At 48.9% G+C, this 24,145-nt stretch overlaps 2 protein-coding genes across 2 annotated transcripts; one reads left to right on the top strand and one right to left on the bottom strand.

The window, feature by feature from the left end:
* Positions 1–7: 7 nt before the first annotated feature.
* Positions 8–4,118, bottom strand: PRADC1 (protease associated domain containing 1). Its single transcript, XM_027622672.1, has 5 exons — positions 3,951–4,118; positions 1,870–1,970; positions 1,224–1,333; positions 805–972; positions 8–548 (listed from the first exon to the last, which is right to left on the bottom strand). The coding sequence occupies exons 1-5, from the start codon at positions 4,015–4,017 to the stop codon at positions 428–430; spliced, it is 567 nt and encodes a 188-aa protein (XP_027478473.1). The 5' UTR covers positions 4,018–4,118; the 3' UTR covers positions 8–427.
* A 1,039-nt stretch (positions 4,119–5,157) lies between these two features.
* On the top strand, positions 5,158–22,277 carry CCT7 (chaperonin containing TCP1 subunit 7). The gene is made up of 12 exons (XM_027623278.2): positions 5,158–5,307; positions 10,565–10,718; positions 11,344–11,450; positions 13,014–13,139; positions 14,119–14,171; positions 14,526–14,697; positions 17,938–18,102; positions 18,918–19,106; positions 19,728–19,825; positions 20,206–20,338; positions 20,787–20,993; positions 21,897–22,277. Exons 1-12 carry the CDS (start codon positions 5,302–5,304, stop codon positions 22,116–22,118), a joined length of 1,632 nt encoding a protein of 543 aa, XP_027479079.1. The 5' UTR covers positions 5,158–5,301; the 3' UTR covers positions 22,119–22,277.
* The last annotated feature ends 1,868 nt before the right edge of the window (positions 22,278–24,145 follow it).

The raw sequence follows: 24,145 nt of genomic DNA, 5'->3' as shown, positions 1-24,145 counted from the left end.
CAGTTGTGACCCTGATGAGAGGCTTTATTGCTAAAAAATCAGTGAGGGTTTATTAATTCCTCAAACACCAGCAACTGCTGTGAAGTACACTGAGGAGACCCTGGGAAGGGGAAGCTGGAGCAGGTGGGAATGTGACAGGTCACAGGTGGCTCTCAGGCCACCTGCCTTTAGCCCCTTTTGTTCCAGACTCTAGCCAAGAAGCTCTGGGGCCTCTTACTCTTCCCATAGCATGAGATGTTTGGGGGCCCTGAGGAAGGGAAGGCCCATGCATGGCGTGGCTTTTAGCATAGCCAAGGCCTAAGCCTTTTTCCTCTACCCAGCTCCACCTGTCCCCAAGTGCTCTCCCCAAATCCCAAAGAGCAGAATTCCTGGATTTTCCTTTCCCAGCCCAGAGTTGTTTTAAGGCTGGTATGTGGGACCAACTCTTCTACCAGAAGGTCCAGGGTGGTTGCAGCAGCTCAAAGGTGGGGATGCTGGTGACATTGACTGGGATGGAAATGATGGCCCATGGCAGCCCATGCTGTTCCAGGGAGCGGCGGATCATGTAGCTGGGAGGGCATGAAGAGAGGTAGGTGGTGATGGTCACTTTCTCAGCACCCCATCATGCCCCACTGTCCCCATCACTCTGGGAGTTCTAGAGCCCAAGGACTAGGCCCTCCAGCTGGGGCCCTCCAACTTGTTTGGCCCAAGGACTCTTGGCCCTCCAACTGAGGCTTGTGGGAAGGGACTGGTGATTTCCCTTGACCTCCCCAAGTCATGGCACCCAGCCTGGTGCTGATACAGCCAGAGACAAGGAGCCCTCACCCATCTCGGCCGAGCAGGAAGAGGGCAGGGATGTCAGCTGTGCGCTGGGTACTGTCCTGGATCATCTCCACGTAGAAGCTGTCATTGTCAACTGCATTGTCAGAGATGATCACTGCCCGCCCGCCGTGCTCCTGCACCACTCGGGTCTTGGAGAGGAAGGAGCAGCCCCTGGAAGAGGTGATGATGAGAACAAAGGAAAGGCAAGGTGCTAGCTAGCCCTCCTCCAGACTGTCAACACTGGAAGGATGAAAGAAGGACCAAGGAGAATTTCTGATAAATGGCCAAAAGGCATGGATCATCTTAAGACGTTTCTTAAAGACCATTAATAACAGCTATTTCAGAGCACCACCACCAACACTGATCTCAGAATCTACCCTATACCTGCCCTCCTCTGGTGCCTGTCTCTGTCCGCTCCTTACCCTCTCTCCACCAGAGCGATCTGGTCCTGGATGAAGAAACCGTTGCTGAGCTCCCCACAGGCCTCCGAAGGTTCTGCAGGGACAAGGTGAATCTGCTCATACCTTGTGTGCTGAAAGACATTTAGATAAGTCAGAGTGAGGAGACATGCCAGTTTTAAGACTAGGCTGATAGCCCCATTCTCTTGGTTCCTCACAAAGTGTGAAGGGAACACGGAGTGGTTTCTGTATGCTGGGCACTGAGGTATTTTTTACTAAATTCTCACAAAGCCTTATCTAGTTGTCCCCCTCTACCCTTCCTTTCTATGAGATACGTAGGGGAGTTGCTACGGACCCAGAAAGGGGAAGTAACCTGCCTTAAGTCACATAGTGCAGACAGAGCTAGCCCTTGGTTTCTCACTGTTTCATGACCCCAAAGAAGACAGCTAGTCTCCCTGTCTGGTGCCCAAGTCTGTATTACATCCAGAAGGGTAGCTAGCTGGAAACCCTTTCTCCCTGCACAGCAGCCCCAGGACAGAGCTGCATTCTGCACCCTTCCCTGTCCCAGCACTCAAGTATTGGTTGAAGGGAGGAGAGGGTCACCTTACTTAGTCGGATGGAGGTGGAGACGGAGACAAGATCAGAGAGAAAAGGGTCTCCCTGAACTTACAAAGATACCACCAAAGTCCTTGGCAGGTGTGGCTGTGAAGATGTATCGAATGTCTCCAGGACTCAGCACTTGGAAGTACAAATAATCATGGATGCGTAAGCCTGAAAGATAAAGAGTACAGGTGAGAAGCTTCCAGGGAACAAGCTGGTTCAAGTTCAAATCATGGACCCCTTGTCTTCAATGGGGCTGGCTATAGTCTGGCCTCAGGGACCTAGCTTCAGCCAAGTGAGTCCTCCAGGTGGGTGAGACAGATGGTCTCTGCCCTGGGGAGGACAGAGCTGATGCAGAGAGGGTTAGTAACCCCAGAGAGATCAGCTGCAGCTGCTGCTGCACAGGGGGGCCAGGAAGATGACAGCCTTTGTGTTCTCTCTCTCAGGTTGAATCCATCTTTGCTCTGAAGTGGACCTGAGAGTTTCAAGGTGGAGCTGTGGTGGCTTGAGTATAAAACGATTCTCACTAGAACTTCAAAAGTTCACTCCGGTTCCATTGCCATGCCCCCTGTCCAGCCACTATCATTTCTTGCCTTCACAGGTCCAGCTTCTTAACTGGTCTATCTGCCTCCATTCTTGCTCTCTACCATCCATTCCCCCAAACAACAGCCAGGGGGCTTCTTAAAATATCGTAAAGCAAATATGACGAGGTCACCAGGCTCCAGTACCCTTCAACAACTACCCTTTGTGCTAAAAATAAAATCTGAAGTTTTAACTGTGGCCTGCAGGATCCTCTTCCATCTGGCCCTTGGCTGCTACAAGCTCATCTACTCCTCCCTGGCCTCCTTTCAGTTTCTTCACTTCTGAGTCTTCTTGCAACTGTTCCCTCTGCGTGGGAGGCCTCTTCCCCTTACCCCACCCCAGCTCTACCCCTTCACCTGGCTGGCTCACTCCTACCCATTGGTTAGACCTAGCTGACATGTCACTTCCTAGAGAAACCTTCTGCCCTGTCACTGCTCTCCCCCATGCCCCTTCAAAATCAGCTTTTTCTCCATTGACACTTTCAACATAATTTGTAATTATACAGTATGCGTAATTTTTTTTTAATGTCTGTCTCCTCCACTAAGGCAAGAACCACAGTTTTGTAGCTTAGTTTAATGCTGTATCCACATTATGTAACAGAGGCTAGGATATGTGGGTGCTCAATAAAGGTTGTTGAAGGAATGAACAACTATTTTCAGCTCCATTGCACTGAGGAAGAGAATTTTCAGAACAACCAGATTTTTCTGGGGTTTGAGATCTTCTCTTCAGCACCAAAGTTTAATATTTACCTGGATTTGAATCCCTGGTTTCCTTCAGCCCAGAGAGATTGAGGAATGTGGAAGTGTGGAAGCTGCTGCCACAGGTCAAGCAGTCAGTCAACAAACTATCAAGCCGCTACTGTGTGTCAGGGTTAGGACTGCCTGTGGCTTTAGCTGTCCTTGTCTCTTGCCCAAACACAGCCACCATATAGAGTCCCACTGGCTTGGCACTGGACTCTATAGCCTTTTATCCTGGGAGTGGGGACTTCCCATCAGATTCAGATACGTTCCCAAGAAGCCTTAACACTAAAATCCTCCTCCTTCCCACACACTTCTTTGCCTGGCCTTTGCATCTGCTGATCTGTGTAAACCAAGTGTGGGTATACCTATGTGCCCATGTGTGTGTATGGGTGTGTATGTTTATGTGCCCCTTCAGGTGCAAACAAGTTGTGTGTGTACGTGTGTGCCTGTACATGTGAGCCCACGTGTAAGAATGTGTGCTCCTGTATGCGTACGTGAGTGCTCACATACGTATCTCCAGCTTGTACTATCTCTAGCTGTCCCTTGTTCCTTCTGGTCGCCCCTTCAGCCATCTGGGTCGGCGCTACTGGGGGCGTGGAGAGGAGTCTTGCTTCGACGTGGGGAGCTGAGGACTGAGTCCAGCGTCAGGCCATGCCCTGCTCATGTCGCTGGGGACCAGCAACACACGCAGTCCAGTCGCCTATCCCCAGACCTGCCCTGCCCCGAACTCGCGGGGTCCCCAAGGTGACCCGTGACTCCCGGCCCAACACGAGAGCGAGCTAGAGGGCCAGCCCCGCCCCGCCCCGCAGCCCCGCCCGTTGCCGCTCACCGTGGGCCGCGACGCACGCGGGGAGCCAGAGCACGAGACAACACCAGCCCGCGGCGCCGGGGACCATCTCCAGGACCCGGCCCGGCGCCGCGCTTCCTCCAGCCGCCCCACCGCGCTGGCTCGCTGGACTTCAGCCTGACAGCTGCTCCGGCCTCCAGCCCCCAGACCCGCTCTTACCGCTGGTTGGCGGACGGGACCGAGGCCCATGGCTGATTGGCTCTGATGCCTGTTCGTGTAGCTACACTTTCCGCCTCTGCGCCTTAGCCCACTTCCTATTGGTCGAGAGAAGTGGGGCCGAGGGCTGATTGGTCTAAACTCTTAACAGCAACTGCCGCCCCTTCCCCCCCCCCCCCCCCGCCGGCAACCCAGCCCCAGCATTTCTTAGTTTGGATTCGATTGCAGGGTCGCGCGGGCTGGGGGGCGGGCGGGGGAGGAAAGCGAACTGGAAGTGGGCACCCCTCTGGACTCGCTTCAGCCGCTGCAAGTCGGGGCCGTCAGCTGATGCGATCTCGGCCGGATCTTCCCTGCGGCCGCCTAGCAAGACGACGATTTGCTTCTCCCAACTGTGCTTTACTCTTCCTCACCACCTCTTTGGGAAGGGCGTTCGTCTGGCGCCCAGGTGGTCTCCCGCGACCTCCGCTCCTCTCGTCCTCTGCCCGGTTCCACAGTGCCTGCACGCTCTCTGTCGGTAGGCGCTGGGGACGCGGCTTAGTGATCCCCTCCCTCGAGGAGGCTGTGGCCAGCGCAAAGCCAGAAAACGGGCATTGGGGCCAGGTGTCGGGTGTCCACGCCGGCTTCTCTACTACTTAGCGTACAACTGTGACCTTGGACACCTTCGTAACCTCTCAGCCTCAGTTGCTTCATCTATAAAATGGGCATGATAACAGTACCAACTCGATAGAATTGGAAGGGCTTATGAGATCTCTCACCAGGTGCTTATTTAACGTAAGCCTATCCCATCGTCAGCGTTTAATAAATGCTTGTTTATTGTATTCCTTGGTCTGGCGTTCGGGGTGAGGGGGGATGGAATGAGGGTTAGTGGGTAACGCGGGCTCAACAAGGATTCTACATATTCAAAGAGGAAAGCACAACCAAAATCCGGCAACCCTTAGGTAACCAACACTTATCGCTAGAGCGCCCTACGACGCCCAGCCTCTGGTCCTTCTAGCCGTGTCGACTTTGTGGTAGCAAGCCATAGAGTGGCGGAAGTGGCTCCTCCCCTTCCTCTCTCGAGCCAACGGCTTGGCGAAGCTTCTGGGGACTTCTGTGGCGCGGGGGATTGTGGGGCTGCTGGGCCGCCCGGACGCGGAGAAGGCAGGAGGAGTGGCCGGCCGCTGAATAAGCTTTCAAGATGATGGTGAGTGGCGTTTCGCCTATCTGTCGCCATCCGCTGCTATCCGGTCCGTCGCTGGCGCCGCCCGGCCGGGGTCGGTCCCATAGGGCCCTCCGCTGCTTATTGACTCTGTCTTTGCCTGGACCTCCTGTCTACGGACGACCCCGGCCCGCAGCGGCCTGGCTCGGCCCCAGCACGGAACTGGGGCCCTGGGCGAGGGCTTCGTGGGGCCGGAGAGAAGGCTTTGGTCTGGCCGGCTGGGGACTACAAGTCCCAGGCTGCTTCGGGTCCGCGAGCCTGCTTAGGGGACCGGATATTTGGAGCCCCCCACAATCATAACCTGTGTTAAACGAGTGCGACTTGAGCGTGCATGCATACTGGTCAGCGGGTGCGTTGGGAAGCGTGGGATGTAAAAACGTGTGTTTCGTAGAACGGGCTGAGGCAGCATGGGGCTCAGCCATGGTTGCTCGCGGGTCCCCCAGCCCGCCTGCTGTTGCGTACTGGAAACAGACTTGGCTTGTACTTTAACACTCAGTCGTTCATTCCTTAAGGAATGCCTACTGAATGTCATGTAATGCCAGCTGGTTGTTGGGGGTGCAGCTCCTCAGCCGGGAGAGTGGACAGGGCACATGGGGACACTACTTCAGAGGTGGGAAGACCCGGGCTCTGACTCCGACCTTGTCTGCCCTTCCGGATTTGGCAGCAGACCAGGCTTTTCTAGTTGGCCATCTAACTCTGGGTCTCCTTCTCTTGAATTAGGGGTGTTGATGAATCCCGGAGGCCCCCTGTAGCCCTTCTGCATTATCCCTTTCTGCCACGTCAGAGCTGTAGATGCCTTCCATAGATCCCAAGCCTGTTGCTGTCTCTTGAGTTGCTGTTGAACAGGGCCAGCTTTTAAGGGGGTGTCTGAGGCAAGACCCTGACTAAGATACTGCTCCCAGTGGTGCACTTGGCAGTTCACTCATTCATTTCGGTCTGTCAATCGGAGGAAGTCCTCTGTTCTTTTCTGGTCTTCTGCTGCTGCTTCCTGTCCCAGTAGATGTCAAACTGACACCTATGAGGTGTTCATTCTGTTACCAGATGCCCCGTGAATCCAATGGTACCCACGATAGAAGGAACCTAGAATTTATCTGTACTCTTTCTCCCCTTCACACCTCTAGTACTGCCCTTTATTCAGTCCCTCTTCGGCATTACCTATTCTTGAAGTCGCCTTCATCTTCTGTGTAGAGGCAGCAGAGCCCTTGAGGGTAAGGGCTCTGGAGCACACTGGATGCCTAGGTTTGTAAATAAGCTGGGCCACCTACTAGGTGTGTGACTTTGAGCACGTTATTAAATGTCCCGCCCTCAGTGTATTAAGGGGATTCTTTGCGCTAATACATATAAAGCGTCCAGCATGTAGTAAGCACTCAGCAAATGTTAGCTGTTCTGCTAGGTGGTGGTTGTTTGCTTCCTTTCCTCCCTGTAATCTGTCATGCTGACAAGGCTACCTAAGAGTTTTGGTGGGTATTCAAAGAACTGAGGATCACAACCAAGGTTCTTCTGTCTGGTGATAAAACCCTTCACCGAGGGGCTCCACCACACTTGGGTTTTTCCTTAACTGACCCCTGCTCTGTTTCCTTGCTGTGTAAGTTTTTAGGGAGGATGAAGATGAAGATCATTAAGCTGAAATTCCAGAGCCTTCCATGAAACCCTTGGCAGATTACTGGTTCCACTATTGTTTCTTTACTTGAGTAAAAATGAGTGAGATTGAAAAGTAACTTAGAAAAGAAGCTGGACTTTCCATGGCAATGCATGCCCTTTGGGAGCTAATAGAAGAGGACCCATCCTGCTTGACCGGGCTTGGCTCAGTCCAGCTCTGCCATCTTTCCCTTCCTTTAGGATCCCTCCTCTATTCAGCCTGCCATCTCTATAAGGCCTGCAAAGCATAGGGAACGTGGGGACTATGATCAGCTGCTTCTGAGCCCTACTTTGTACTGAAGAATTCTCTGTGGATTTAGTGTGACCATACTGCGAGTACTTTTCCAAAAATTGGAAGCCAGTGCTATATCATGGCTTGTATCAGACACTTACAAGTATATATAAAGTTGAATTTTCAGTATCAAAAGCATATTGCATATTGCTTCATATGTGGCCAAAGCTAGGCACTCCACAAATTGAGACAACTATAATCCTTACCTTTGGGAAGCTCATACTTCAAGATGGCTGGTGGTATAAAAGTTGTACACAAGAGGAAGCAGAGGGAATTATGGAATCCTCTGTTCAGGGTGCCCCTAGTAGCTGCTGTTGAAAAACATCTTGGAAGAATTGGGGCTTTGATGAATTGCTCTCCTGGTAAGAAAGTGTTTTGTTTTGTTTTTTACTTTTTTAAAATATCTTCATACACACACACACACACACACACATTTCATTAAGTAAACTCTGCAGCCAACATAAGACTCAAACTCATGACCTTGAGATCAAGAGACACATGCTCTACCATCTGAGCCATGGTAGGGGCACTTGAGTGGCTCAGCCATTTGGGCATCTGACTCTTGGTTTCAGCTCAGGTCATGATCTCAGGGTCCTAAGAGAGCTCTCTGTGTGCTCCCCCGGCCCCTGTGTACACGCGCATGCATTCTCTCTCTCTCTCTCTCTCTCTCTCTCTCATGTAAATAAATAAAATCTTAGAAAAAAAAATGGGGCGCCTGGGTGGCTCAGTCAGTTAAGCCTCTGCCTTTGGCTCAGGTCATGATCCCAGAGTCCTGGGATGGGTGCCCTTGCCCTCCCCCCACCGTGGGGATCCCCACTCAGCGGAGAGTCTGCTTCTCTCTCTGCCCCTCCCTCTGCTCATGCGCATGCTATCTCTCTCAAATAAATAAAATCTTTAAAGAAAAAAAAAAAGGAAAGTGCCAGGGTAGCTCTTGGAAATAAGCATACAGTTTGTGGAGGTGGAGGTAAGAACAAGCCTTCACAAGCATTGTTAAGTTATCCTACCCTGGTGGTAGGAGAGGTTGGAGAGGTAGGAGGTTTGAGAGGTCAAAATTTGTTGAAGGCAACAGGAAGAGCTTGAGATCCCAAAGTTAGTTTTTGGTTTGAAGTGTAAGACTATCCATGGCAAGGATGAACCGAAGAAGCTTGGGGGCTGCCATGAGGAATAATTTAGCAGGACTGGGAGAGTGTGGGGCCTTTGGCGGGACACCTTTTTCCTTACAGAAGGTGTAGGAGGCCTGAAAGAATGCTGGGAGTGTAAAGAAGCCATTTCTTGCTGCCAGACCTGGGACACTTCTGTGAAAGGGAAGGAATTTTCCCTCTGGCCCATGCCTAACCCCGGATTTAGGGGGTTATCTGACAGGTATTCTTTTTTTTTTTTTAAAGATTTTATTTATTTATTTGAGAGAGAGAGAATGAGAGAGAGAGAGCATGAGAGGGAAGAGGGTCGGAGGGAGAAGCAGACTCCCTGCCGAGCAGGGAGCCCGATGCGGGACTCGATCCCGGGACTCTGACCTGAGCCGAAGGCAGTTGCCCAACCAACTGAGCCACCCAGGCGCCCTGACAGGTATTCTTAAAAAAAAAAAAAAAAAAAGTAACGTATATGTTTATTGGGAAAACATTGAAACAATATAGAAAATACACAGTACAAAGCATCAAAACCCCCTTTACTCCCACTCTCTTATTCATTAGAGTTTGTTGCGCATCTTTCCAGCCCCCTTTTATGCATTTACATATTATATCCTGCCTCCTGCTTTCTCTCTCTTTATATTTTACCTAGATAAAGTGTGAATCAGAACATGCCATTCCTCTGCTAAAAGTTTTTCCAGGGCTTCCTTTTGTAGGAATAAAATCCAAACTCCTTACCATGGTCTACAATTGAGTATGCGATCTGGTTCTTGCCTGCCTCTTCAGCTCTATTCCAATCTTCCTCCTGCCCACTACCGTCCAGCCTCACTGGCCAAAGGCGTTGCCTTTATCAGGAATTGCCCAGCAAATACGGAGTCAGCCTCATGGGTCGCTAGACTTTCTGGTGTGTGAATCCTTGACTCCTTATTGTTGGATCGAGATCTCCCTGTGCTTTTGTTTCCTTTGTCTTTCCTGCTCAGACACCTGAAGTACCTGTAGGGGTGGACTGGGGCAGTGGCTTTCAAACTTCATATTGCAATCCGGGGTAAGAAATAAATTTGAAGTCATAGCCTAATAGTGCACACATAGCATAACAAGTTTTGAAACAGCACCCTTACCATATTCAGTTTCACACATACAAAATAAACTCACAAACACAGGGAAGACTGATTCTGGTTTATGAGCTCATCTCTGAAGGCACAGGTTTTGATGGAAACTCTGGTTTGCTAACATGAAGAATTACTGTCTGCTAATAATGGTCACTGAAGCAAAGGTCTCTAAGCAGGCTTTTAAAATAGGCAAGGATCCCTGTTTTCCCAGAGGTTCTAAGGCAGGTCTGCAAATTAAGCCTCTGTAGGAATAGTGACTGTTCTGGAGGCTAGCATGCAAAATAGAGAAAAATTTCTGTGGGACATTTGATTGGAGACTGGTCACAGGGAAGCGCTCTGGAACTAGCATGAGAGATGGAAACACTGTTGTATGAATCAGATTTGTTGTCATTTTGTGAAAAGGCTGTTTCTTGGCCTGGCTCCTTCCATACACTCCAGCTAAGCATAGTTAGTAAGGCTGCTTGCCTGGGCATCTCCAGGACACCACCTGAAGCTGTTGGTGCCTCGTGTTTTGCATCAGTGCTCCATCAACTTCTCTAGGATTGAGTTGTAATGCAGATAAGTGGTGGTTTTGCTGGAGGGTGAACACTGAGCTTCTTCCTCCTGTGCTGTGACCTAATTCTTCAACACAGGGAATAGTGTCAGAAGTTGAAAAGGGTATGCTTATTCCGCTGAGCACTGGAGAACACAGTATTTGATTTGTTCTTTTAGACTAAATCATGCTCCTCATACCATTTTCTAGCACACCTGCAGGGTATGCTGTGGTCTTGGCAGTATCTCTGGATATAGGGGCTGGTTAAGGAATCAGTGTGGTAGATAGTGGGAATATGGTTTTAAAAAGCCTCCAGAGGGTTGTGAGATCAAGCCCTGCATCAGGCTCCGTGCTCAGCAGGGGGTCTGCTTCTCTCCCTCTGTACCCCTCCTCAGGTGCATGTGCGCACTTGGCGCTCACTCTCTCTTTCCAGTCTTTAAAAGACTTACATATATTTCTGTTATGGGAAAGTATCCTTTCTCCTCCCTCCTTGAAATTCATTGTAATAGATGATTATTAAAAGTGGTCCATTGCTCTTCTCCAGCCCACACCAGTTATCCTGTTGAAAGAGGGGACTGACAGTTCCCAAGGCATCCCCCAGCTTGTAAGTAACATCAGTGCCTGCCAGGTGATTGCGGAGGCTGTAAGAACCACCCTGGGCCCTCGTGGCATGGACAAGCTGATTGTAGATGGCCGAGGTAAGTCTGCAGGGTTCCTCAGGCCACGGTGCAGGAGAGGAGACTCCTGGGGAATGTTTGGGGCTAGCAGAGGTTGGCATCACAAATGCCACTGCTTTTAAGATCTCTGAGGGATTGTTCGCTGTGAAACAGTTCCATTTCATACTTTGTCCTGAATGCTGAACCCTATGGGAATATATGGGAGAAGTTGGGCTCAGGAGTCTGTTGCTTCTTAGAGGCAGCCTGGAAACATGAAATAGAACCATATGAGTTGCCTGTGGTCGTTCCCATTGTATCATGTCCCCAAGACAGAATTCCCCCTCATGTTGCAGTGTATTAGCTGACATGTGAGATGTTAGGGTATCAACTGTGTCAAGAATATCTAAATGGTTTCTCATTCTCATTTAATTAATAGTTCCTACGTTCAGTTTGAGGTGTGCTAAATGCAGTTCAGAGAAAATCAGGAGCTCGTGATCTTTGGAAGCTTGTGATTTTAGGTGGCCCTTTGTGCACAGAGCTAAGTCTATAAAAAGATCAGTTCGCATGTGCCATGATCTCTCTCCCACCCCCATAAAGTATGCGTGGGCTCCCAAGTCCAGCTGGGAAAGGGGTCTTTAAATTTTTACTTTTTGTTTTTCCTTTTAAGGCAAAGCAACAATTTCTAATGATGGGGCCACAATTCTGAAACTCCTTGATGTTGTCCATCCTGCAGCAAAGACTTTAGTGGACATTGCCAAATCCCAAGATGCTGAGGTGGGAAAATCAAGCATATGTGTTTAAATAAAGGTTGAAATACATGCTTGCTTGCTCCTTTGCTTTTCTGTCTTAAATTTTTTTTATTTTAACTCTGAAATTATGATTTCACAAGTAATACATACTTGTAAAATATTTAGATGGAATTGACAGTCTTAAAATTTATACTATTTCACTGCATGTAGCTGAGATCTTAGGACCAGGCTCATGTACTGTCATTCATATCACTGACACAGTAAATAATTTAATCTCTCATGTGTTAGTCACCTTATGAGATGGGCCTGGAAACTTTAACGTTTCCAGTTTACCTGTTGTTGTTTTTTCCATGCTGGTAAAATATAGATAACATAAAAATTTATCACCTCAGCCATTTTCAAGTGTACAATAGGATGGCATTAATCAGTCTGTCTTAAAACATTTCTAACATTAGGGGTGCCTGGGTGGCTCAGTCCATTAAGCATCTGCCTTCGGCGGGTCATGATCCCAGGGTCCTAGGGTTGATCCCTGCATCAGGCTCCTTACTCAGTGGGAAGCCTGCTTCTCCCTCTCCCTCTGCCTGTCCCTCGTCCACTTGTGCACTTTCTCTCACTATATTTCTCTCTGTCAAATAAATAAAATCTCCTAACACTAGAATCTTGATAATAAATGTTGAGAGGAAACAGGCTTGCATTTTAGAGTATTACAAAGATGTTCTGAAGTTATATAAAAAGGTTTATTAGGACCCAGTAATCTATGGAACAGTATTGCTTGTATAAAATTAAAGTGAGAGTAGTCTGGATTTGACCTGTTACCGTCTTCAACAAGGGACTAATACCTTTCTGGCCAGGAATTTGGCAGCTTAAACCTTTTACCACAGTAACACTTTTCCCCCCTTGAAAATCCCTCACATTACACAATGGACATAAGTGAGTTGAAAGTAAATTTCTGCCAAATCAGAGGTGAGCTGGTTTTAGCTCTTATTCTTTTTCTCCCTCATTAAAAATAGGGTTTAGATCCCATTGTAGAAAATGACTATGTTAGAAAGGTTAGCATACTAGTGATCTGCCTATTCCAAACTGTTTAAAATGTAAAGGACTTTGGCTGGTCCTGGAAGGTTTGTTTTAGTGGGATTTGGCTGGAAATTATCTTTTTGTAAACTCTTATAGTACTTTGTACTCCTTAAAGAATATTTGTTTCATGTCTCTTACTACCATGGTTACTTAAGACGTGTAAGCATTTTATTATAAGTGTGACTGAGACTATCTTATTCATCACGCCTATGTGCAATAAATAAGTTCTTGGTTAATCTGCTTATGTGATTTATATCCTGAGGAACTTTGAGTGTCCAAATCAGCCCTCTTTGAAGAATGGGCCTGGCTGGGGAATTAATACCGTAGCCCAAAGCCATTTGATGGGATGGATACCTAACTACCATCACCTTCCTTGTACTTGTTGCCATCACCTCTGCTTCCAAAAAACACATTTCACACCCGTTTAAACAGTCCCGTAGGTTGCCTAAAAATGGCGTTTCAGGCTTTATCTCTAAACATGAGAAAATGTGAATTTCCTGTCATCCTCTTCCAGGTCGGTGATGGTACCACCTCAGTGACTCTGCTGGCTGCAGAGTTTCTGAAGCAAGTGAAACCCTACGTGGAGGAAGGTTTGCACCCACAGATCATCATCCGAGCTTTCCGCACTGCCACCCAGTTGGTATGGGAATATTGGCTACCTTGGCCTTGTGCCTGGGTACCTTCATGTTTCTCTTAGGATACCTTTAGCGGGGTATAGGGAGACTGGTAATACGGTTTCTTGGACGTTTTCTGACTTCTCCCTACGAATCTCAGTTCTACCATTCAGTAGCTATCTCTTTAAGCCTCAGGTTTCCTGATGGGCTCAGTAAGTGAGAGCTGGTGTTTTTTGATTTTTTTATCAAGTTCCTCATGGCACACATCGTGAGACCCTGCTTTTATTGATCTTTGACCTTCATTCTGTGATCTTGGGCAAGTCAATCCCTCTAGGCTTCACTTTCTCCCTTTACTGTCTCTGTTTCGGGGGCATGTGGGTGCCTCAGTTAAGTGTCAGACTCATGATTTCAGCTCAAGTCATGATCTCGGGTTTGTGGGATCAAGCACTGGGTCAGGCTCCACGCTCAGTGGGGGGGGTCTGCTTGAGATTCTCTGCCCCCCCCCCAAAAGTTATTTACTATCTATTTCAGGTTGGTAACTTTAAAATGAGATCATATATGAGAAGTGCTTTTGAAAAGATACTAAGTTTAACATACAAATATGTTGCATAACACATCTAATTAATATATAAAGCGCTAGAAGTTGTCATGGGTGTTTTCCATAAGCCAGAAGGTTTGGCCCAATCTAGCGTCCTAGGTTGTTTCCACTCATTTAATTTAGTGTGTTCCCTGCATATTCAGAATTAAATCCTGGAAATACCCTGAGAATTCTTCAGAACTATACTATACCATACCTCTGCCTATACCTGTTTGTCACTGGGAGTTTTCTAAACTGTAAAGATGTGTGTTTCCGGGCAGCTACAAGACTTAGAAGTGTTGTTTCAGCTGCAGAATGGGAATGTTTAAGATTTGGGAGTAAACAATAGAGAGTGGCATGAGAGACTGGGACCACCTCTCCAGTTTGCCTCTGACACCAGAGACTCACTCGGCTTCTATTGTTGGCAGGCAGTTAACAAGATCAAAGAGATCGCTGTGACCGTGAAGAAGGAAGATAAAGTGTAAGTTTTCGGTGGGCTTTGTCAACCTTGACTTTCTGTGGCCAAATTGGACGTAGAAGTGTGTTGCCACCCTGTATGGGCCTGGGGCTGTTTGGCTCTTGCCAGACCCTTGGTTGTGCCCCAGCTCACATAGCACAAAAGGGGCTGTACACTGTAGTTTTAAAGTTGTCACACATGAGGTCTCTGACTGCAGTCACCATCTGTCAGAGAGAATCTGTCCTAAAGATGTGGAAGATGAAGTTGGTGTGGGCTGAGTTTAGAGACCAGAACAGACACCTGCTCCACATTGCAGTAGACTCAGACAAGAGGGGCTTTCCGGGCCTGACGCAGGTCCCACCCGTCCTTATGTCCCAGGGAGCAGAGGAAGCTGCTGGAGAAGTGTGCCATGACCGCTCTGAGCTCCAAGCTGATTTCTCAGCAGAAAGCCTTCTTCGCTAAGATGGTGGTGGATGCGGTGATAATGCTCGACGATTTGTTGCAGCTTAAAATGATTGGAATCAAGAAGGTGCAAGGTGGTGCCCTAGAGGTAAGCCTGCTGCCGCCTCCCTAGGGAGGCTCCTGCTTTCACATGGATTCTCCAGACAGGTTGGTATAGGAGGTAAACACTCGTTCCAGGTGTTGAGAGAATGCATGTTGGGCTGGAAGTCAGACTTGAGTTGTAGTCCCCATGCTTTCGCTACAGCCTGTCACTACATACATTTTGTAATTTCTCTGGACCTCTGTTTACTTGGCACAAGAGCAGATTGAACTCGTTGATTTTTAGGATCTCAGTGTGATGTGGAAGGGGGTAGCGCTAGCTCCACCTGATAAATTACTTATGACCCTCTCAGTTAATCAATCTGAGAAGTACTTCTCAGTCCACTCTTTTCCAAGGGACGCGCCAAGCTCTCCTTTTTATTCATTTATTTTGAATAGGTGATACATAGTTCTAAATGTATAAAGGGGCCTAAAGATAAAAATAAATGTCCCCTGTATGGTTCCTGCCCCAGATACAACCACTATTAAGTGCGTGTGTGCGCGCACGCACATGTGTGTACACACATGGCGTGCAGGTGCTTCCCGAGTTATTCTATGAATTTCTAAGTATATATGTAAATAGTGCTTTTCTAAACACAAGCATTCATTTATAATACACAGTGTTGTAACTCACTTTTGTCCATTGAACAACATATTTTAGAATTTGATCCATATTAGCATGTGGGGCTTTTAATTCAGTGCTGCATGATAGAACTGTCTGCGATGGTGGGACTGTTAGATGTCTGTGCTGTCCATTTTATGGTAGCCATTAGCCATATGTAGCTACCAAGCCCTTGAAATGCAATTAGTACAACTGAGGAACTAAGTTTTTAATTTAACTTTTATTTATTTAAATGGAAGTAGCTTTTATTTATTTAAATGGCTCATGGCTACTGCATTGCCCAGCATAACTGTAACTTGTTCTTTTGTAACACAGTGGTATCTGTCTGGAAGCCTTTTTTGATGTTGTTATCTCCGTGCCCTTTTGGCCCTTCTCCACTCTGGCCTGCCCTACTTCTTTACTCCACCTTCGTGACCTGTGATATAGACAGGGCAAGACCGGCCTGAAATATTATATGCTGGCCTGGCCCTTCAGTTTTTTTCTTTGACTTTTACCCTTCCAGATTACATCCCCACTCTGTTCTCCTTCCTCCTGTCTTGGCACATGTCAGTAGACTGAGGTTCTCTCTCTTCTGTAATAAAGCTGTGAGAAATCTGAAGGTCATCTGAGCAACTCCCTTGTCTTTGGCTCCTGTACTGCTCCTTTCTCAGCCCACCATGGTTTACTGACTTTGTCTCTACCCACTGCTTTGGTAGCAGTCGCCCATCTTCTCACGGGCCTTCCTATTCCCCTAGACTTTTGAGATTAGATTGGCATTCACTCAACTAAGGATCAAAATAATAATTTTATCTGGTGAGAAAGCCAAGGGCTCCAGCCTACTTTTTCCTTAGGCTGTCCCATATTTCTTAAGTGCATATAAAACCTGACACACAGAATTCAATAAATGGTGGTAGTAATTATTTACTTATTCTCAGGATTAACTGAGAACTTCCTGATCTGTATCTTCAGTCCTTACCTCCCCTTTGAGCCTCATGCTCTTGTATCCAACTGGTGCTGAATGCCTCATCTCAGTGCTCCAGACCTGTAGCACTTTCTGTGTTCCTTGACATAGTTGGTGTCTCCACCGTTGACTCAGTCACTCACACACCAGAAATCCAGGGTCATCTTTACAACTGCTCAAAAAATAAAAATGAAAAAACTTTCTCCGAAAATCTTTACAACTCCTCACAACCTGTCAGTCACCATTGTCTCATCTTGCCTGCCAGTTTACTATTTACTTCTGCGAACTCTCTTTCACTTACTCTCAAGACCATTGTCCTGGCAGTGGCCACCCTTCTTCCAGTCTTGGATCCCCTCAGTCAGCCCTATTTTCTGTTATTAAGGTGAAGTTCCACAATTTACTACCCTGTGGAAAGCCTGTTGGGGTTCCACATTGTATACAGGATGAGAGGCAGGCTTTAGCAGAGCCTGTAAGATTCTCCTGCACTGACCCCTGCCCTCTGCTTTATATTCCTGCAGCTGCCAATGGCTTTGCATTCTCTGACATCACCACACTGCCTCTGTGGAACATCTTTCCCTTTTTCTGTTTGAGTTCTGCTTATGCATCTTTTTTTTTTTTTAAAGATTTTATTTATTTATTTGAGAGAGAGAATGAGATAGAGAGCATGAGAGGGGAGAGGGTCAGAGGGAGAAGCAGACTCCTTGCTGAGCAGGGAGCCCGATGCCGGACTCGATCCCGGGACTACAGGATCATGACCTGAGCTGAAGGCAGTCGCTTAACCAACTCAGCCACCCAGGCGCCCTTCTGCTTATCCATCTTGATTAAGCTGAGGCATCACCCCCGTTAGGATGCTGTGGATTTAAGTGATGCACAAACATGTTCACTGGTTACTGCAGTATTAGAGATTAGCGCTGGCAGAGAACAGAGAGGTCACTGAGCTGAATATACTCTTTTTTATCTAGTGGGAAATGACTTGGTCATTTAGTAAGAAAGAGATCTGGGTTCTGAACCCAAGTCTTTTGATAGTGCTGAAGTCAGTCCCAAGTGCAGCATGCTTTCTTGCTATTCCCTACTATTAAATCCAACCCACAGGAAGCTCATGTTCTGAGGGACTGAAATGTAGGACGCCACAGTTGTAGCTAGGGAACTGTACAGGGAGTTTCTGACCCTTTGCATCCTGGGAAGTGGAAGCACCTGGGCTCCTGCACACAGGTCCCAGTGTGTGTGCGCGCGTATGCAGGACAGATACAGAGGGCTGTGGGGAGGGCGTCCAGTAGAAGACTGGGTGGGGGGTTGAGTTGGGATTGAAGGGGGAGGCATCGGGCAGCCTGTGCCTTATTCATAAATGCCCAGTCCCATTCCTGGCACTGGAGGCTTGCATTCAGCATTCTCGCTTGGCTCCTGCTTTGGAGGTCAGGCTCAGAGGATGGCCCATACAGCCCTTTACCATGCTTAGTCTCTGCAAAGGATTGATTTCTTTCTACTGGAGGGACAACCAAAATACGTTTTGAATTTTTCCCAGCTTTTATGTAAATGAAAAGGCTTTGTTGTAACAGCAAAGTAAAGACACATGGTTAACTCTTTCAGGTTCAGGGGAATGGACACACGTTAGCCTAGTACACCACTGGCTTGATTTCCTTTCATGCCAGTACCGAACTGTTGACTGTTTGTTGTTTTTTTTTAAACAGGAGTCCCAGCTGGTAGCTGGCGTCGCATTCAAGAAGACTTTCTCTTATGCTGGGTTTGAAATGCAGCCCAAAAAGTACAATAATCCAATGATTGCCCTTTTAAATGTTGAGCTTGAGCTGAAAGCTGAGAAAGATAATGCTGAAATCAGAGTCCACACGGTTGAGGTAGGCCCCATCAGTTGGCAGTGGCTGGGGAACGGTCAGCTTTCTGGGCTAAAGCCTTGGGTCTTTGTGGCCATCTTGGGCCCAGCTCTGTTTCTCAGGCTCCCTGTGAACTCCATTCTCCTCCTGGCCCCCTGAATATGCTGCTGTCCAAGTACCAGGCCCACTTCTTTTCCCACTCTACTCTCAGAGTGACCTGAACCTGAAGAGATTTGGATAGGGAAGGCCTGCTGAAATATTGTTCTCTGGCCCCAGGGAAGGGGCTGGCGGTGGCCTTCCACCTGTACACCGAGCCCAGGATTTTGAGTCCTCTTATTTGAGCAGATAAAGGCTCTCCTTCTACACTGGGTCCCACGCTATAGGGACAGGTGTGTTCCCATCACTGATAATACCAAGGCTGTCTCTGGAAGTAGCCATGTCACCCAGCTATAAGCAGGTGCTATTAGGTAATGTGCCCCCAACACGGAATGGCCTCTGGGGGAAGGGGTCTTGTTGTTGGGAATTCCATGGGAACAGCTTCTCAGAGGAATCTAGAACTCTGTGAAGCTAAACTATTTCTTAAACCTTGGCATGCCGGCTCTGGAGGAACGCCCGGTCCTGGGGTTATTTTCTGTTTTGGTGTTTGAAAGTTTTAGGTGGTTCCTAAGTTACCGTATGGGGTCCTTGTTTAGTTGGACTGAGGAGAGGCGATTCTGGTTACCCTTGTTAATTCCCAGATAAATCAGCATATTTGACTTCTGCGGGGAGGTATAGTTTAGCCTACCATCTATGCTAATCTCTCTCCAAAAGCATCCTCATCCTTTCCTGGGTCTCTTCAGGATTATCAGGCAATTGTTGATGCTGAATGGAACATTCTCTATGACAAGTTAGAGAGGATCCATCATTCTGGAGCCAAAGTCGTGTTGTCCAAACTCCCAATCGGGGACGTGGCCACCCAGTACTTTGCCGACAGGGACATGTTCTGTGCTGGTCGAGTGCCGGAGGAGGATCTGAAGAGGACGATGATGGTAACCAAACATTCGTGTGCTGCTCCTTGCCCTTTGTGGGCCCAGAGGGGTTTTCATTTACTCCCGGTATACTGGAGTGCACTCTCAGGTTGGCATGTGACTCTAGGCCTGTCTTTGCTTTTTTTGGCCTTGAAGCACTCCAGTCCCCGTGTGTCACGTGCTCAGTGTAACTGAAACGAGTCAGGAAATCTAATTTGTGAGGGTACCTAGTAGTAATGCCATGATCAGCCATATAAACTCAAGTATTGGTGTTTCCAGCCAGGTTTCCTCCTTTCCTTTTTGAGCATCTCACCAAAGACGTGTTAGGTCCAAAGCACCGATCCTAACTAGTTGTTCAGCTCAAGGCACGCTAGTTTGGGGGAGTGGGTTTTGGGTGAAGTAAAGGGTCCCCATCTCCTTTTAACTAGGCCTGCTTGCCTGTCATTTGTCTTTGTTCTGTTTTATTTTCCCCTCTTCCAGGGGGTAAGGGTGAGAGTGGGTTATCCAGGGCAGGGGGCTCTGGGGCACTGTGGCAGGATTTAGCATGAGAATTGGCTTTTGAGGCTAGATGGCACAAAGCTCTCTTCAGGCTTCACGTGAGCCTTAACTGCCAGATGATCTCACCGCCTTGTGCTCATTCAGGCCTGCGGAGGCTCCATCCAAACAAGTGTGAATGCTCTGTCGTCAGATGTGCTGGGCCGCTGCCAGGTTTTTGAAGAGACCCAGATTGGAGGCGAGAGGTAAGCCATAGGCCTGAGCTGCCTCTTGGCCGAGCTCACGGGACCTGCCTGAGTCTGGCCTTCTGCCATCTTTTGGGGGGTGGTAGACAGCATGTGCTACTCTTTTTTGAGGTCTCACCTTTTGGGGTATAAATAACTCAGATACGAAGTATTTCGAGAGGGAAGGAGGTCAAGTTGGGTGTAAAGTCTGACTCCACATTATTTTATGCCCCAGGGTTACAGCCCCAAACCTTCCCCAAAACATGTCTATGAGAGTGGGATTAGAAAGCCCTAGGGAGGAACAGAAGAGCAGCTGCTGAGCTGGGAGGATGTGGTGAGGTCAGATGCAGCAGGTTGGCAGCAGAAAGAAGTTGACATGTATGATTTGATCCTGGGTGTAGGTACAATTTCTTCACTGGCTGCCCCAAGGCCAAGACTTGCACGATCATCCTTCGTGGTGGTGCTGAGCAGTTTATGGAGGAGACAGAGCGGTCCCTGCATGACGCCATCATGATTGTCAGGAGGGCCATCAAGGTACTAGGCTGGGGGTGTCCTGCCTCCCCAGCTGATAAGACCCTGGATTTGTGTGGTGATTTCTTCCCTGTATAACCTGTCTTCCCTGAGTTGCCTCACAAGTCATAAGGAAATAGCCTCTCAAAATAGGTCAGGCCACCTTAAAGGCTATGACTTGTGAGCCAGCGGGGAAGCTGCTGTTGTCAGCCATCCCAGGGACTGTACCAGTGCCCTCAAACTACAAGGTGACCTCAAAGATGGTCAGGAACCAGAAGGTTCACTGGATTGTAGTTGGGATGTGCTAGATGAGAGCTGCATCTAGGCTTCCTGGGTTTTGGGATGTGGGAGGAATGAGGAATCACTCCGTTTCTGTGCTAGAGGGCCTGCTGACTGGCTGGTCCAGCTTGGCTGTGGCTGGAGCTTGGACCAGGGGCCTCTTAGCACTGAGAGGTGGGTCTGGTCTCTGCAGAACGATTCAGTGGTGGCTGGTGGCGGGGCCATTGAGATGGAGCTCTCCAAGTACCTGCGGGATTACTCAAGGACCATTCCAGGAAAACAGCAGCTGTTGATTGGGGCATATGCCAAGGCCTTGGAAATTATCCCACGCCAGCTGTGTGACAACGCTGGCTTTGATGCCACAAACATCCTCAACAAGCTGCGGGCTCGGCATGCGCAGGTGGGTCCCTCTCCTTGGGGTCCAGGGATGGGGTGCGTGGGGATAAATGTTCGGTGTGTGCCGCGCCTACTCAAGCTCTGCGTGTTGGGCCCCAGTGACAGGGCTGGAAATGAACCCCGTACCAGCTAACTGGGCCTCTGAGGGCAGAGAGAAAGCTGCGGTGCCAGGACTGGAGCTTCCAGGGCTTTCTTCAGTGCCTGTACCGAGAGTATGGTCCCGCTCCTCGCAGTGCCATAGGAGGAACCAGGGGGACCCTGCTGCCGCCTCCCTGGAAGCACATGCTGACCCCATGTATGGCTTCCCCAGGGTGGGGGTGAAGCGGGCCGGAGCCCTGCCAACCAGCGGCCCAGCCACAGCTCTACCGCCTCTAGGTTGGGCTCTCTCTGCAAGCTTAATTTGTTATTTGCTGCTTAGCAAGTATTTGTTGAGAGGGATTTGTTAAGTGCTCGGCACTGTGACAAAAGCACTCAGTGAGTGATCTTGTTTGTGACTTGTGTGTGAGGGCTTGAAGCACCTCCATTTCCTCATCTGAAATGGAGACTGACGGAAGCAGTGAGCTTAGTAAGGGATTAGAAAGTGTTCCTCTTGAGAAATACACAGTCCTTAGGGTGACCTGAGGATGGGGCCTCCCCAAAACACAGCACATTGCCCGGAAGAGGGCCCAGAGCTCTTTTGTGAGCAGCATGTTTAGGGTTTGAAGGGGTGGGTGTGAGGGGCATGGGTGGGAAGACGCACACGCCCAGGTTCCTGGTGTGACACCAGGCAGATGCCATCTTCCTTGGGGAAACGCAGGCAAGTTCAGGAGAGTGAGGTTTCCTAACGCCCGGAGTCTTTTGGAGGATACGCGAGAAGAAATTTGAGAGCAGTTGCCTATTAACCTCCCCTCTTTTCCTGTTCTGTCAGGGGGGCGTGTGGTACGGAGTGGACATCAACAACGAGGACATTGCTGACAACTTCGGGGCCTTCGTGTGGGAGCCAGCCATGGTGCGCATCAATGCCCTGACCGCAGCCTCTGAGGCCGCCTGCCTTATCGTGTCAGTAGATGAAACCATCAGAAACCCTCGCTCAACCGTGGACGCTCCCCCAGCTGCGGGCCGGGGCCGGGGCCGGGGCCGCCCACATTGAGAGGCATCTGCCCCTCATGCGAGTGGCTGGCAGGCTGGCCGCAGGGTACACTTACTTTCCCTGTCTTGGTCCGTTGGTATTACGAGGAAAGGGTAGTGATTGGTCCACTCTGTTCTCACTGGAGGTTATTTAAATAAACGTAAGACTTAGAATTCACTTTGCAAATTACTTGGGCACGGGAGTTCTACTTGGAAATGCCTTGACTCCAGCTCAGGATTTTACTTTTGTATGTACTCACCCACAGATAGAAAAATTTTCTTCTTTCCTGTTGGGCTCAGTCATCAACAGCCTCTGGTTGTTATGGCAGAGTATGGGTCTGCTCTGCAGGTGGGGAGCTCCACTTGAGGGGCCTCCATCCAGAAGTTTCACTTTGGGGGTTTTCTTTGTCCCAGAAGTGGCTAGGAGATGTGGAGTTCCTTCTTTTTCTGATGTCATCTTATTTAGCCCTGGCCTCACCAGGCACTGCTTCCAGGGTTTCTATGGGTTTGAGTAGATGTGTTACATTACCTTGTTTGCTCCTTCCACCTCCATACTCTTGGCTCAGTCTTTGGTCTCTTCTTTTTCAGGATCTCATGGTTGAGGGCTCTTGGAGGAATGTTCTAAAGAGGTCACATCCTCTTGAAATTCTGTGGTGATTCCTTAGAAGTCCATTGAGGAGGTGGCTGAAGGAGCACCCACCTGGTCTTGGTTCAACCACTAATGGTCTTGGGGGTTCCTTTTGCTTTCTTCTGACCAGTGGAGGTTTGGAGTGGCCAGCACAGATAAAGTGGAAGTCAGCAGGATCTGACTGCCATCTCGTTCACACTAGTCCTGAGAGCCGGCCTGTAGCTAGCTATCGTTAGTAATTGTTGAAGCTGGAGGTGTGACTTTCTGACCTTCAGCCATGGAAGCTTTAGTTGCCTGACACTGGGAGGTGATTAAAAAGAAAATGTCTTGAGTTTGGCCCACTCTTGGTTAGAGGGACTCAAGCAGGATGGGGTGGTGGGCAGGTCCAGACTGTGGAGTCTGGCATCCCTTCTAACTTGACAGTCTCTGGGTAAACTAACTTTTCTGAACCTCAGCTGCCCTGCCTGTGTGGGGAACATAAGAACAGTTGGCTCAGAGTTGTGGGGATGAATATTCATCTTTTTGATGCTAAAACCACATGCAATTTAAGCCCAAGCATCTGGTCTTTTTTCCAGACCTGAGTAATCTAAACAACAGGGCAACCTCATTTGGCAAAATGGGGGAGTTGAGGCCAGAAAGAGCTTCCTACGGAGGTAGCCAAGCCACTGAGGGGCCAGGCAGTGCCTTGGTGCTCCTGCTGGACTTGCCCTGGGGTTGTCCTTAAAGATGGCCTCCCTGGTTGAGAGTCAAAAATGACAACCTAAGGCTTTTTGTCTTTGTGCAGACACCAAAAGAGTGAGCTCTGGCAGGGACAGCGATGTCTACAGCCCTGAGACAGGTCTTCCTAATGCTTTATTCACTGTTGATGCCGTTGAGGTCATCCACCCACTTCCTGCCTCAGTGCACTTGAACTGCAGAAAGGCTTGGTGACACAGACAGACAAAAATATGGCCATCTACCATTTACTTCCCTGGCAGATAATCCAGTTTCACCATCTTTTATTGGATACAAAGTCATAAATTCTCTGATGCCCATGTGAGTCCTTTTAAATACATACACTCAGGTACATTCGGCAGAGGGCATCTATGGGTGAGGTGGAGCAAAGTGCTGGGATGGTGACGCCTGGTTGGGGGGGAGAGAAGTGGGGCCAGGGAAGGCCCCCTGGGGGCTGGAGGTACAGGCACCACTTCAGAAACAAAACCAAAAAAAAACGCTCTCCACCCCTCCGCCTGCTGTGCTTGGGGTGGGGGAAGCTACCCTCACGGCTCAGGCTCATTGCAGCCTGGCTGTGCAGGGAAGGCAGGCCTAGGGGCCGGTTGAGGAGGTCCCTACTAGCAGTGCCCACGAGAGCCAAGCCTCCTGGTGCCAGTCATGAGGCAAGCCTCAAGGTTGCCTCGGGCCTCTGCACTTGAATGCAAGAC

The sequence above is a fragment of the Zalophus californianus genome, chromosome 8, assembly GCF_009762305.2.
Source record: "Zalophus californianus isolate mZalCal1 chromosome 8, mZalCal1.pri.v2, whole genome shotgun sequence".
Classification (NCBI taxonomy): domain Eukaryota; kingdom Metazoa; phylum Chordata; class Mammalia; order Carnivora; family Otariidae; genus Zalophus; species Zalophus californianus.
The sequence above is the reverse complement of the archived record's forward strand: the minus strand, read 5'-3'. Positions and strand labels throughout refer to the sequence as shown.